Below are 14,600 nucleotides of genomic sequence, written 5' to 3'. Positions count from 1 at the left end.
CGAGTTGGTTGTAACTCGTATTATCATCCAGGGCCTAACAATGCACAATTATGTTAACGACTTAACAATACTAGTTACAATACAATCCTTTATAGCAATTAACTTTTAGTTTATAGTAATTTAGTTTAATTATATAAATCTATTTTTGTCAAAGGTAGTAAGGGGAATTTACTCACACTTGGGCCTAGAGGTTTCGAACCTAAGACCACTCGTCTTAGGCCAAACATACTTTTCCTCTATGGTATGACCCCATTGGCTAGTTTATATATATAGTGAGTTTATTAATTTTGAGCAATACAACCAAAGGAACCTAACGGTAGTACAGGTAAATGTCTATGTTAGAACTGTAAGTTCGCATTAGAATAGGCACAAACATCTGAGGTCAGTGAGCTTTTTAAGGTTGTGAATTCACAGAACAAAAGAACAAGATCCAGACAGATCGTTTTAGCTCCAGAAAAGGAATATTTGCAGCACAACCTAGTCTAAGAACAAACTGATGGGCGCAGCTTCACGAGGAATGGAAACTCAAAAAAAGAGGACTAGAGGAACCTTCCCGTCTCTCACCCAAAAAAAAAAAAAAAAAAAAATCCTGCCTAAACGTCTGTCAGAATGGCCAGCCTTGATCAACATTGATAACTAAAAACTTCCATATACAGAAATAGCCATAACCAACATGGCTGGTCGACCAGCTTCACCTTTTTCCACCAGTGTTGACTCGTGGTTTGCTCTTAACCTCAGCTTCCTGCAACCAAAGAAACATATAAACATGCAGTCTTGAGTATTTTCAGGACATCATGAACATAACTGTTGAAATGTATTGTCTGAATATACCTGTGGCACATGGAGGAAAATGTAGTTCTTTGCGGTAGCTGGATTATGATTTTCAGCACCCTTGCTCCAATCATAGCAAACCTGCAAACACAAGTTTGGAAAAGATCTTCGATTTCAAATTATGAGAAGAAAATATGTGGAGAGTTTGGTTTTCAAGTCATATTGGCTTGTACAGAAAGCATAACCATCAATTTAAAAATGCAATGTGAGGCATTTAATTACTCTAAGATATTGTAACCATAGACCACCATTAGTCACTTGTGTACAGAAAGAAACATCATTGCACAGCGGCCCACAACAATAGAAAAAAGAAACAATAGTTAAAGGTGAGCAAGCATGTAGAGCTAAGGTTTATTTACAAATTGAGATTGCAGAAAAGTTGATCATCATTGCAAGAACTAATAGAAAAGTACATCCACAAAAAGCATTGCCTGAAATTATGGTACAACGACAATCCAAATATTCAAGGACGGTTTAGTATAAAGTCATAATATAGTCATGGGGGATTGTAGCTCCAATGGATTTTTACCCCCAGAATCAAGCACAAAGTTTGAACTTCCCAAAGTTTGAACTTCCCTCTGGTCTCCTTTGTACCCAGATAATAAAAGAATGCCACAATAGTGTACAGTAGAATGACCTCTCCTCAGAAAGTTTGAGCTTGCCCTACTCTGTTTCCCAAAATGTAATCTAACATAACTACTACTACTACTACTACTTTAAACCAGTTGAAGAACATGAATTGTATACATTTCTGACCCCAGATTTGGAAGAGGAAACCCAGAAAAGTTAGAATTACCGCATATGCAAATATGGAACCATCATTGTTGAATGTACTGCAAGGTATAGGTTGATTGCACCTTGACATTGCCTGAAAAATCAGAAAAAGCTGTATCAGACACCTATACGCATATAAATACATAGGATCAGCCATAGACCGAACATTTAAACGAGGAGATAGTTGGAGAATTGGCAAGGTCATGCCAGTAAAAGAATATGGGTTCTGCAGAATTTAAACACAACAAAGTAAGCCTGCCAGCTTAGCTTTTACTTATCAGAACAGAACCAACAGTTGAGAAGCACATAATACAAAGACAAAAGAAATAGAAAAATTATGTGGGAGAAACCTTTAGTCTCTGTTTGCTATCCTTATCCCAAAAATTGAAAGAACCATCAGAACCAGCAGTAGCAAATGTGTGATGCACCTGAAACAAGGGACGCAAATAAGCTTTAAAATTACAAACAATAGTAACAGAAAATGAAAACACAGATTTATCCAACATTTCTTTGAACAACCTAACAAGAACCATAATGAATGGCAAGGAATGCTGCAAAAAAGTTCGGACTGATCATAGAAAATATCAAAATTAGGCATTCCCAGTCATAATTCTTTAGTAAAACAAAGTACACTGATCAAATGCACTTAAAGTTACCTCATATAATAGAACAAAATCAACTGAAATATATTTAAAGGAAACTTAAAAATTCGTGCATATGCCAATAAATCCACTGATATCAAAAATCTGAAACCTGAATGATAGATAGCATAAAATCTGAAACCCTCACAATAGACAGTATAATATACAAGTCGTGTAATCTTAAGGTGAGGACTGTAGCAATGATACCAATACCATACTTAAACAAAAACATCATACTCTATGAATTACAAGGTCGAAAACAATCTCAGCGAATTTTCTTAACTAGGATACTGAAACATTAGAACACTAAATTAAAGAAGTGGTTTCATAAGCTTAAGGTAATCCACCAGAAGAAATACAAACATTATTAAGCCCCTCACATTTATCCAGAATATACATACATACATATATATATATATGTATATCAGTTATTCTCTTATCCGGATATCCGCACGTTATTATCGTGCGGATGATATTGTAAACAGGCAGGAAAGCACGGAGGGGTGGTACAAAATACATGGCATCCACACGATAATAACGTCCGGATGTCCGCATAGGCGAATTTCTGTATATATATATATATGAAAAATAAAAAAGGCAAAGGAATGGTAATACAAATCATACTGGATGGAAGTTCAGAGAGTTGACTGAGTATATCTCGCTGCCCTCTCTATGGCACTTAAAGGTAAAGTTTTTATTTTGTTGTTGTTCATCCAGATGATGTACGCCAACCCTCCCTTCAATGGAGCCAACCTGGTTACATCATAATGTCAGAATCATAATTAGTTAACTATTCAGAGAAGATAATAATTATGAAGCAAAGACTGAGTATGCATGATCTTACATCATTTCAACAATCACATAAGTCAAGAAAAAGAAAGTACAGTGGCAAACGGAAGAACCGATGACAAAGAGGCACATCAACTTTGAAGAAACATTTGTTTAAATTTTCCCCCCTTTTTTTTCTTAATCTCATTTTGAGAAATTACAATAATCTCTATGTCAAAGTCCAAGATTTTAAAATAAACTGGTCACCGCTCATATTCTTCAGATTCTTTATATCCCCTAGATAACTAAGGTTTTGCTTGTGTCTCCAGAAATGATCACATTAATCAATTGCTATTCATAAACAAGAAAGCAAACCATGAATAATTCATGTTTGGTGGAAATAATTATGCAAGAATACCAAATTTTAGTTTGTCATTCTACGCAAGCTATTTGAAAAAGAGGAGAACTATATTTTCAGAGAGAACCCAAACAGAAAACGACGAGTAGAAGAGAAAATACTTACCAAGAATCCTTGCTGATCAGGAAATGCAGCAACACACCTTGTTTGATACTTGAGGGGCGAAAGAATTCTCTTGAATTCAGTCTGTTGGTGATTGGAAATAATTAAATTTAGAGGCAAAACAGAGAATGCTCATGGAGGTGATCAAATCACGCAGAGAATATATCCCAGCACCATTGCAATTTATTGTGGAAAAGTAATGTACTGGAATTGAAAACTAAAAAAACTAAAGAAGCTTATCCTTATAGTGCCGCCAAAAAATTATTTTAAAAAAACAGCCTATATTCTCTGTGATTTGATCACCGTCATGAACAAAGTTACTAAATAAGTAAGCCTGATTTACTTTTTAATGTGATTTTCTTGCATGAAATTGATAAAATAAATCTTATCCGATAACTCCTAAAAAAAAAATTTACCTGTGGGTTCTGCAAGTTAAAAACAATCAGATTTCTGTCTGCTGTGCCAACAACCATTAGAGGGTATCTCACTGATAAAGCATAACAGCGCTCAGGTAGTTGTTGGGTATGCACTGGATTTGGCTGCCTCACGTCCCAATACCTGAAGATAGGCAGAAAAGATCATACATAATAAACTGAAAACTTGGTATCAAGGCAAGATGACAAAGCTTTAGTAATTTATGAAATAAGTCAAGGTAGAAAAACAATACAACACATCAACAACTAGAAGAAACTTAGTTCTCAGATGAATGAGAACATTCTTTAATAAAGAAGAAAATATATGAGCAAAAAGGGTGCAAAACTGGCAGGAGCAAAGCACAACATTCTCAGTGGCACTACCTCCCATAACCTTAAATGAATTATTTTAGAAAGAATACCAGACAAATTTCTGGTGTATAAATTTCAGATAACAAAAGCTATGTTTTACTTACTTCATAGTCTTGTCCCAGCTTCCTGTGACTAAGAGGCTCATCTCAGGGATCCAAGCAATCTCTTTAATGGGTGCATCATGCATGGCAACAGTTACTGGCTGGCCACCCAAAGGCCACATCTTAACTTGCTTGTCACAACCTCCAGAGAACACAGTCGTTCCATCGTCTTTCCAAGTTGAGCACAAAACCTGTATAGATGGATTATATTACAATGTGTATACTAAATCATGAATCACCAGCTTACAAGAAAGAAAGAAGGAAAACTTTGCAAGTTATATCACAGAATTTCCTTAAAGGACACACATTGATCCCATGCAGTCTCAAATTAAATGCACATGCTCGTTCATTACTCAAAAAGGACTCTCTATCTTTTTAAATAATATTGCATAAAGATACTACTAAATTTACTCGTTTTGAAATCAGCACCAGATAACAATTGCACAAGCAATTGTCCTTGACGTCTTCATTGGAAACCTAAGATCTTGCAAAAAGTTCTCACACCTACCATAATTACTATTATTATTCTGTCCTTCTACAAGTAAAGGCAGGCGATCTAGAATTTAAATTCTGAACAGATATTTCTAACTCCACCATCGCTGTGATAGAAAGTTATAATTGACTCATTGTAAGCTAGTATGTGCATATATCCTTAATTATACAAGAGGTTCGAAATCAAGCTAGAGAATCGAAAAAAAAAAAAAAAAAAAAAAAAAAAGCAAGTTGGCCTAAACAATGTGCAATCAGATGTGTTACCGGATGGTCATGGGATATCGCTGCCTTGGGCTGACTGGCAAGATTTGTTCCGCTCTGGAGTATCTCCCAGCATCGCACCTAAACAAGGGAACACCACCAGTCATTACTAAATCCTAACAATACACTGTTTGGTTGCGAAAGAAAGGAAACGGAAAAGAGCAGAAATAATGCCCAACGTTTATCTTATTTCAGTTAACATGAATTACATAAGCAGATCGTACCCAAAAAAATTTATGTTATCCTCATAGCACATTGTCTTATATTCTGGGTTCTCCATAAACCACAAGTTCAATGAGATGGTCACAGAAATTCAATCAAAATCTCTACAAATAAATTTCTTAGCAAACAAACAGAACCTAAGGTTTTATAACTGATAAAAACCACAAAAAGAAAAACGAAGAAAAGAAAAAGAACATGAACCTGGTTGTCCCAGGAGGTGGCGACCAGAATGTTGCTCTTGGGACTGAAACTTAGGCTTGATATGGAGTCGTTTGGAGGTTGAGCGACCTATAAAACACACAAAATCAAACTAAATTAACTCAGAAAATAAATACATGAAAGCAAGGAATAACTGGAAGTCGATCGAATTTACCTCAAAGGACTTGTTTGGATTTGGATTTGAATTTAAATTTGCAGCAGCCATGAAACTCGACATTGAAGTTGCACTCGAGCGTGGTACAGTGACAATGGCTTGTTGTCTACTTTCAAATTTCAAAAGATAAAGAAACAGTGAGCCTTCATCATACAACTAAAATCCGAAAGACACACACAGAGAATTACCTGAGCAGAAGGAAGGAGAAGAAGAAGAAACTCAACGAAAATTAGGAGGAGCTGATTGCTTGTTTAGCAATTCTTATCGCAGCTAAAACTTGCAGGGCCTAGGTTCGTTCAAAGAGAGAGAGAGGGTATGGGGAGGCGGTGAGAAGAGGTTGGGATGGATGTGGGTGGCCGTGAGGAGACGGTGGGGAAGATTGGGCGTTCCGGTTTGGGGAAGAAGGTGGGTGGGGGCGGCTTGAGATGGTTTTTTTATATTAAAAATAATAATATTTATTCTGTTGTTAAGGTTTTTGTGTGGAGCCCACTAACTATTCATTTGGAGGCTTTGGGTAAAGTTTGTCTGCAACTTTCCTTAGTGTACGTTCACGTGGGTTGGCTACTTTCACCAATCTGCCTATAAATAAGGCATTATCATGTTTTTGCATAGACATCTCCAGATGAGAGAAGAATGAGAGTCAGGCAGAAAAGAGGAAGAGAAGGAAGAAAGAAGGTGAGTGAGTGGAGAGGAAAGAGAGCAGAGAGAAATTCTCCAAGAGAGAAAATTCAGTGAGCCACACATATTGTAAACACTAAAGTTGTCGCCCTATTATTTTATATAGTGGAAAAGTTACTGCTGCTGCTCTCCGAGGACGTAGGCATAGCCGAACCTCGTTAAATGCTGTGTCTCATCTACTTTACGTGTAGTTCAATATTTTAGCACATATTTCGTTCATAATATAACACGTTATCAGCACGAATTCGCTTTAACAATACCAGCTGAATTCTCTGATGAAACCCGTATCTCTTATTCCTTTTTCTTCTTCCACACCATCATCATCATGGACTGATCCCTGCTTCCAAAACCTCACTTTCACATACACAACAACACAGACTGCCCCAAGTTCCTCCTATGGCCGCTCATCATCACTGGGGTCTCGATCATGGTGGTTTTCCCTAGCTGGGTTTGCAGAAGCCTGCTATATGAACACTTTCCTCATGTGAGTTTACCTGTTCGTCATGTTCTTCATCATGCAGCTCTGACTGGCTTCATCATCTTCGCATCTACTGTTGTTGTTCCATCACTCTCCTTGTCTGCAATTCTCTCACTAAATTCACAGACAAATGAGAACGTTGTAGCCATGGAAGCAAGGGAAGAAGATAATGTTTGTGGGTGTAGATGCCCAAAGCTTTTTCACAAAGATAGTCACACTTGCCCACCAAGATATATTCCAAATTACTTTAGTGTGGTCACTCAAGTGCTGGCACCCACCTCATCTTTTTGTCTCTACGTTTTTTTAACAAAGATGACATATGCCATCATTTCCCCATTTGAAAAGCTCCGTATGACAAATGAAGAAAGCTAGCGAATACTGAAAAAGAAAAAAAAAAGGAAAGAAAGGATAAGCTCCCTTTTACCCTTTCTATTATTTTATTATTAATCTATACTGTTTAATATGAATATTAGTGCATGTGAGCTGATGGCAGGTGGAAAGGAGTACTGTGATATCCATCATGCACTAATTTCTTTGCTTGCCTCATTATATATTCTATATAATATATATATATAGAAATTCTATGGACGGTTTAACCCCATATATTTTTAGTGGTGGTTTTGTCCCCACATTAAATTTATTTACTGTATAGTGTAGGTTTATTACCCATACGACTGTATCTATTTAAAAGGGTGGCGCGGGTTTATCGTCCACGCCTTTACTTTTAAATGTATGGAGCAGAATTAGTGCCCATACAAGCACGTTTACTTTATCGCAAATTTACTTTTACTTAAAGTATGATGTGGAATTAACCCTCATACTTTATGAATTTACTTTTCCGCACATTTAATTTTATTTAAGGTATGGTGCGGAATTAACGTCCATACAGCAAGCAATTTAATTTATAAATTTATTTTACCACACATTTACATTTATTTAAAGTATGGTGCGGGTTTATCGTCCATACCAATAATTTATTTATCAGCAATTTATTTTATGGATTAATTGTGCTGTATGATGAGTTTTTACAGTATGCAGATCAGGACCAGAAGTTCCTTGATCCTCATCATACAATTACATCAGGACCTGAAGATCCTTGATGATGATAATGATATGAGAGCTGGTAGTCTCTCCGGTACTATATTTGTAAACAAGTGATCGGACTTAAGGGTCCTTGATCTTTGACATGTAAATAAGGACCTAGAGTTCCTTGATGATATAATAGTACCGTATTAGTTAAAAGTGCCGTACACATGAATAAATAACTATACTGGCAAATGTACTGTACACATGAATAGATATGTATTCATGACTTGATGAATAGTACCGTATACATGAATAGTGACGTATGCATAAATATTAACCATTTTGGGTAAACCGTCACTATATACAAAAGGGAACCTGCAGTTCCTTAAACTCATGGATGAGCAATTAAATGAGATGCCAGAAGTTCCTCAAAATATGGACAATTATGTTAGGGCTTGAAGTCCCGAAATATGTACAGAAAATTGTAAAAATGTCCATACCATGAGAATATGTGATTTTGGCCTGAGGTTCAAAATCTAACAGTGTTGAGAACCTGAAGTTCCAATAATTAAATGGACAACCCTTGAGGTATTATTGTAGATTGTGGTACGCCACATATTTCTTTGGCATAAGAAAATGATGAATTTAATAAAGCTCGATTATGTTATAATCGACACCTCAAGGAAGAAATATATTTTGTGAATTCCGGTTGTTAAAAATACACCGTGAAATGGATAATATCAATATAAACCTCAAATGATGAATTGAGGCTCCCCACATATTTTGTTATATCTGGGCCGGAAGCCCATGGATCCAAATATATGAGAGATCCCGAACTTGAGGTTGTGAGTATATAGTAGTTAATGCTCTTCACTACTATATTGCGATATTATTGTGGCTTTTACTCAATTCATATTTCATGTCCATTTGAAAAGGGCGAATAAATTCTGAGTTTGTGTTTAGCTCAGGCCAAAAGTTCCAGGTTCCCATGCGTTGAAATATGAAATTTAGGAGAGTCGATGTGGTTATTTGAACTTATAAGACACAAGGTTCCAAACCGACATTTTGAAAAGACGTAAAAACCACAGGTGTAAGTTTAAGAATGTGCGCAATTATTATAACAGGAAAAGAGCATACAACAGATAGATTTTTTCCATCTGCAATGAAGGTGCAGGCCCTGTAAAATCTATAAAATTACATCATGTTCTGGAAGCCTCTGAAGGAAGAGGACGGCGCCTCTTAAGCTTAGCCATAAGCCTCTCGTGGTCTCCCAAAATTCTTTCATTGGAGACCTGCAGCATGTCTCGCCTTCTCAGTGTATCAACGGAGTACGAACTCACTAGTTTCAACAAGGCATTATTCTCTCCTTTAAGTTTCTCAACCTCCTGTTGAGACTCATGAAGCATTCTTTGAAGAGACGAATTTTCAGTTGTTAGCTTCTGAACCTCGTTTGTTCTAGCACGCAAACGATCAGCCATGTTAGAAACAGAAGCAGCACTCTGAATGCTAGAAGCCATTGAGTTATCAATAGCCTCTTCCTCAGACCTCCCTGTTAACAGTATTTCATCCATTGGAGTAATGAAATTCCTAGCTACTATGACAGCAGTAGCATCATTCATCATCACAGAATCATTAACTGTGAGATGACGATTTTGGGATACAAAGGATGGACGCCAAACTTTGGCGTCACTGGTTGTTGTGGGAGCATCATTTAAATTGAAATAATTTAGGCAGGAAGAAGAGGAAGCCATTTTAAGAAGGTTTAGAAGAAAGTCTTAGAAAAACTAAAGTTTCAGAAAATGAAGGAAGTTGAGTTGAAACGCAGTTTCTCTAATCAAGTTTTGCAAAGACAATATTTATAGGAGGAAATATGGCTACATTTTCCAGGATCCCAATATTATCTCAGATCCCCATATTCTCTTTTTCTTTTCCAGATTCCAAAACTTCACCCGACCTCCATTAATGTTTGTCGGCACTTTCAGCGTTTTCAAGTATTATTTTCATCAAAGCTGATCTTGCTTTGCGGATTTCACGGAGCTACTTTTTCAAAAGTACCCCGAGAATCTCGCAATTTTCCTATGGTTAATTTAAAATTCACCGGTTCTACCTATTCCTCTTATTTGTGTATAAATGTGTTACTAACGAAATTTTCTTTGCAGAAGACATCCAGTTTTCTCCATACCTAGTGATGCGATATCTACTTGTTTTTCTTATCAGTGAGCACTCAATATGCCCGAGAAGCAAGACTATTTCTGATCATCCATTCAGGAAGCGAGACTATCTCTGATCACGCTTTCGCTACATCAGGGAACTGTGAAGGCGACCTTATGCTCTAATCTCCTGAGGTCCTTCTAGACTAGGAGAAATGAGAGCTTATTGTCTGCTCCCACCAGCTTCCTTCCCTGATTGCTTACCTTATCTTGCAATGAATATCACAATTTTATTTTATTTTTGCATTTTTTCTCTTTTTGTAACTCTCTGTTCATAAGGGATTTTATTTCTTTATAATGAACATCTGAAGAGAGAATCCATGCAGTGATCCTAACTCTGAGGGTTATTTGTTTTTGACAGAGAGAAGAATTGTGATTTTTGCTCTTGCAGGATATAACTAGATCATCAAGCGCTACATTATATTTACTGGGCCGATACGAGCTTGAATGATACTTGAGAAAAGTTTCTCCCACCTAAGGATGTAAGCAATACTTGTGTTGTTTTATGCTTATATACGTATTTGATATTTTATCTTGAAAGGTAACCAAATGGGGAGATAAGTCCGTTCCAAAAGAATGGCTTGTATGTATCCATGAATTATTAACGCAAATTTTATAGATTGCAAGTTGGATACATTGATAATACACTGCACAGATTAAAGTCCCATAAGAACAGAATGTGGGTATAGCAGTGATCAATATGATGTACGCTTATTGCGTAGCAAATAATGTGGATTGAAGTCCTGAAAGGACAATCCTTTAACATGTCAATATTGATATTGTGCACGCCTTTAAAGTCCCATAAATTAATTGACATGTATGTATTAATCTGTGGCATGCCTGCAGCATGACAGATATATGGGTTCTAAATGTTCCAACTCCCTAAATGGAGATTATCCACATCCTACTGTAAAATAACGCTCCATTGGAGGTTATAATCCACATTCTCACATAATAAAAACCCCCTGAAGTGGCTTGGGTACCCAAAAGCAAAGAAATGCTTATAATTGATGCATGCGCATGCAAATGAGAATGGTGGGATCATGAATTAATGAATGACAAATTTTGATTTTGGAGTAGCTACTCAAATCATCAATGGGCTGTGTTGATTGGAACCACGTTCAATTATTAAATGTCAACAATATCATTGGCCAAAATAGAATGAGGCAATTCCATTATAGATGAGAATGAACGTGAAAGAACAAACCCACAGTACGAACCCCAAAAGATGTTAATACTGAAAGTTATATTTGGGTGTTTGGAATAAAAGGGAATATACCTACTTTGTATGACACAATGTTTCTAGCAGAAACAAGGAATGTTGGGTTTTCTCCATATTTACAGATTCAATTGTGCCTCCTTATTGCACATTTACGGAGACCAACATGTTATCTTTAAGGGTTATTAAATGCACGGAGCATATCACCAGTAGTGATTCCCTAAAGATGTATAAATAGCTGGGTTAAAGCTATATAATGTGTCATAAAGTTTAATCGCTTAAACAAAATTCTTGAAAGGATTGCAATTGCATGAAGCAAGTCCCTAAAGGACATGTGCCTGAAGCACAAAACCTGTACTCAATTCTAAATACACATAAATTGCCTCAGTGAGTACATTGATTATAATATGTTTGCAACATATTGAAACTCTTGAAGAGTTCAAGAAATATTTGTCTCGACTTAAAGATCGAGCATTATGCCAACGAGATTCTTGCTTATACTAAGAAAGTATTGAAGCATTTTTGTGAGGATTATCCGTTGGGCACTTTAGGGATTTTCCGGAAGTATATTGGATCGGACATCGTATTTTCCAGATAGAGCTCAACTCTATCACCTATCATTTTGGGATGGTGTGAGGCATATTTGATGCTATCTCCGCATAACACCATGTACGGACATATTCTTTTCAAGTGAACTTACAAATAGCCCAGGTTTTCTTGGAAACGCGGACTCTGAAAATTTCTATGATTTACATAGAGATAGCTCACTGGAAATATATTACTTACTCAACTACAAGAATTGTTAATGGCTACATCCTCCACTCACTTCGAAAGATTCTCACTCCAAAAGATAGTCATGAAGACATCAGGGGGAGATATTAATCAGGGGGAGCATCTAGAAGTATGCTATACTAATTGTTGTACTCTTCTTTCTTCCTTCCATCAGTTTTCTACCTCACTAGGTTTTTTCCAAGCAAGTCTTTAATGATGCAACCGACATATCATTTGTGGTCTCCAAGGGGGAGTGTTGTAATGGTTTTTGTGTGGAGCCCACTAACTATTCATTTGGAGACTTTTGGTAAAGTTTGTCTGCAACTTTCCTTAGTGCACATTCACGTGGGTTGGCTACCTCTACCAATCTGCCTATAAATAAGGCATTATCATGTCTCTGCATAGACACCTCCAGATGAGAGGAGAATGAGAGTTAGGCAGAGAAGAGGAAGAGAAGGAAGAAAGAAGGTGAGTGAGTGGAGAGGAAAGAGAGCAGAGAGAAATTCTCCAAGAGAGAAAATTCAGTGAGCCACACATATTGTAAACACTAAAGTTGTAGCCCTATTATTTTATATAGTGGAAAAGTTACTGCTGCTGCTCTCCGAGGACGTAGGCATAGCCGAACCTCGTTAAATGCTGTGTCTCATCTACTTTACGTGCAGTTCAATATTTTAGCACATATTCCGTTCATAATATAACATATTCAATAACTTTTCATTATGTGTTTTTTCACTCAAGGTGGCACAATATGAGTAATCAGTGAGCCCATTAATTTCCACGTCAGTATTCAACAAAAATTTGACAGTCGGACTTCAATGGAGTGCTTCTTTGGTACTATAAAGTACCGATACATCACATGCAAAGCACGTGGGATGAAATCCATTTTCTTTATAGAACATTTTTTTTTTCTTAAAAGAACTGAGAAGCCAATTTCCCTCCTCTCTTAAGAATTGAAAAGCTACCACCGTCTCCAACCCAAAGAAAAAGAACCACCTCCGTTAAAGACCAAACACTTTGATTTGCCAAAAACATTCTCAAGACACCCAAACAACCATCTTCTTCCTTCGGTCGGCACCCACTATTGTTATGGAAAATTATCATGTACAAAGATGAGAGGGTCAGGACGATGGGTGTCTGTGGTGGTAGGTCGGAACGGGGGGATAGGAGTTTGGGGTGGATGGGAGGGGTATCTGTGGTTGGGGTTGTGCAGGAGAGTTGGGTCAAAGTTGGATGGGGGAGAAAGGGAGAGAGAGAGTGCAGACAAATAGAGAGGGATACAAAGAGGAGAGAGAGACAGAGATCATATAGAGATATTTTTCTAGGAATCACGTTCAGTCTTCTTCCTCTAACTCAAAGAGTTATATAGGTTTATTGTACTATTAGCATTTAATAAATTGGGAGAAATTTTTGGTTGAAATCAAAACTGTGAGGTATAAGGTCACGAATTAGATGCTATATCGAAGCCTGAATCGATTGAGTGAGAGCCATATTGTGACTTCGGATGACAAAGAGATGTAATCAAGCTGATAGAGCACCAAAATATATTGGTAAGTTGTTGATTTCATTTTAATTTGGTTTGGCTTTTTGATTTTCCTTATACCTTACAATTTCGATTTCACCTTAATATTTTCCCCAATTGTTAACTCTAATGGCATAATACACCCTAACTCGTTCAGTTAGAGGGATTAGACTGAAGTGCTTCTTAAAAAATAAAAATAGATATTGCACTTAATGGTATGTTTTTAAATTGTAAATTTTGGGAAACACAGTGACTAATTTGACTAAAAAATTTTCTCAGTAACCAAATTGTCATATAAAATCCAATAACCAAAAAAGTATTTAACCCTCAATTTGATTTGTCATTTTTCATCACATATGTTACACAAGCAAACACTTCATGTAAATATCTTCGTTGCATCTAATCTTCTCAAACTTCATGAATGACACTTACCAAATACTCATGTTGAGCAGCATGTTCTTAGTTTGAACGTGAAAACAAACATGTGTATGGTTGAGAATCATGTTCTTGGTTTGATGAAGCAACTTAGGGTTAATCGTTTTATTAGTCCCTGAACTTTGATACAAAAATACCATTTTGCCCCTACACTTAACAGAAAAGTTAACAAAATTGAAGGCATGACCATTTGTCCTAACGAAACTAAAGTTCAAGGACCATGAGAACCATTTTAGAAATTGAGGTACTCAAATGCAAATAGGGTCTAAATTCAAGGACTAATAAAATGATTAACCTAAGCAACATGTGTACTTGAAGCAAAAATGAAAAGAAATTAAAGGTCTGTTTGGTATTCAACTTGAATCCAACTTTTTAAACACAACAAAATTGTAGCAATGGTCCCTGGACTAAGACCAAACTTTACTTTTCGTCCCTCATATTGTTAAATTGTTACGGTGGTACTTTAATTATGCCTCCACTTTCAGAAATAGTCATT

The 14,600-nt window shown here is 36.6% G+C and overlaps 1 protein-coding gene across 2 annotated transcripts; it reads right to left on the bottom strand.

The window, feature by feature from the left end:
* LOC18771544 (protein RAE1) lies at window positions 335-6,343 on the bottom strand. Of its 2 annotated transcripts, none has more exons than XM_020567930.1 (12): window positions 5,993-6,343; window positions 5,769-5,885; window positions 5,597-5,683; window positions 5,177-5,254; window positions 4,424-4,611; window positions 3,951-4,092; window positions 3,538-3,618; window positions 2,871-2,999; window positions 1,956-2,033; window positions 1,628-1,699; window positions 832-912; window positions 335-742 (listed from the first exon to the last, which is right to left on the bottom strand). In XM_020567930.1, the coding sequence occupies exons 2-12, from the start codon at window positions 5,829-5,831 to the stop codon at window positions 692-694; spliced, it is 1,050 nt and encodes a 349-aa protein (XP_020423519.1). In that variant the 5' UTR covers window positions 5,832-5,885; window positions 5,993-6,343; the 3' UTR covers window positions 335-691. The 2 variants fall into 2 exon arrangements, with proteins under 2 accessions (XP_020423519.1, XP_007202306.1); XM_007202244.2 differs by having other exon boundaries at window positions 5,769-5,874; window positions 5,957-6,342.

The sequence above is a fragment of the Prunus persica genome, chromosome G7 (genome assembly GCF_000346465.2).
Source record: "Prunus persica cultivar Lovell chromosome G7, Prunus_persica_NCBIv2, whole genome shotgun sequence".
Classification (NCBI taxonomy): domain Eukaryota; kingdom Viridiplantae; phylum Streptophyta; class Magnoliopsida; order Rosales; family Rosaceae; genus Prunus; species Prunus persica.
The sequence above is the reverse complement of the archived record's forward strand: the minus strand, read 5'-3'. Positions and strand labels throughout refer to the sequence as shown.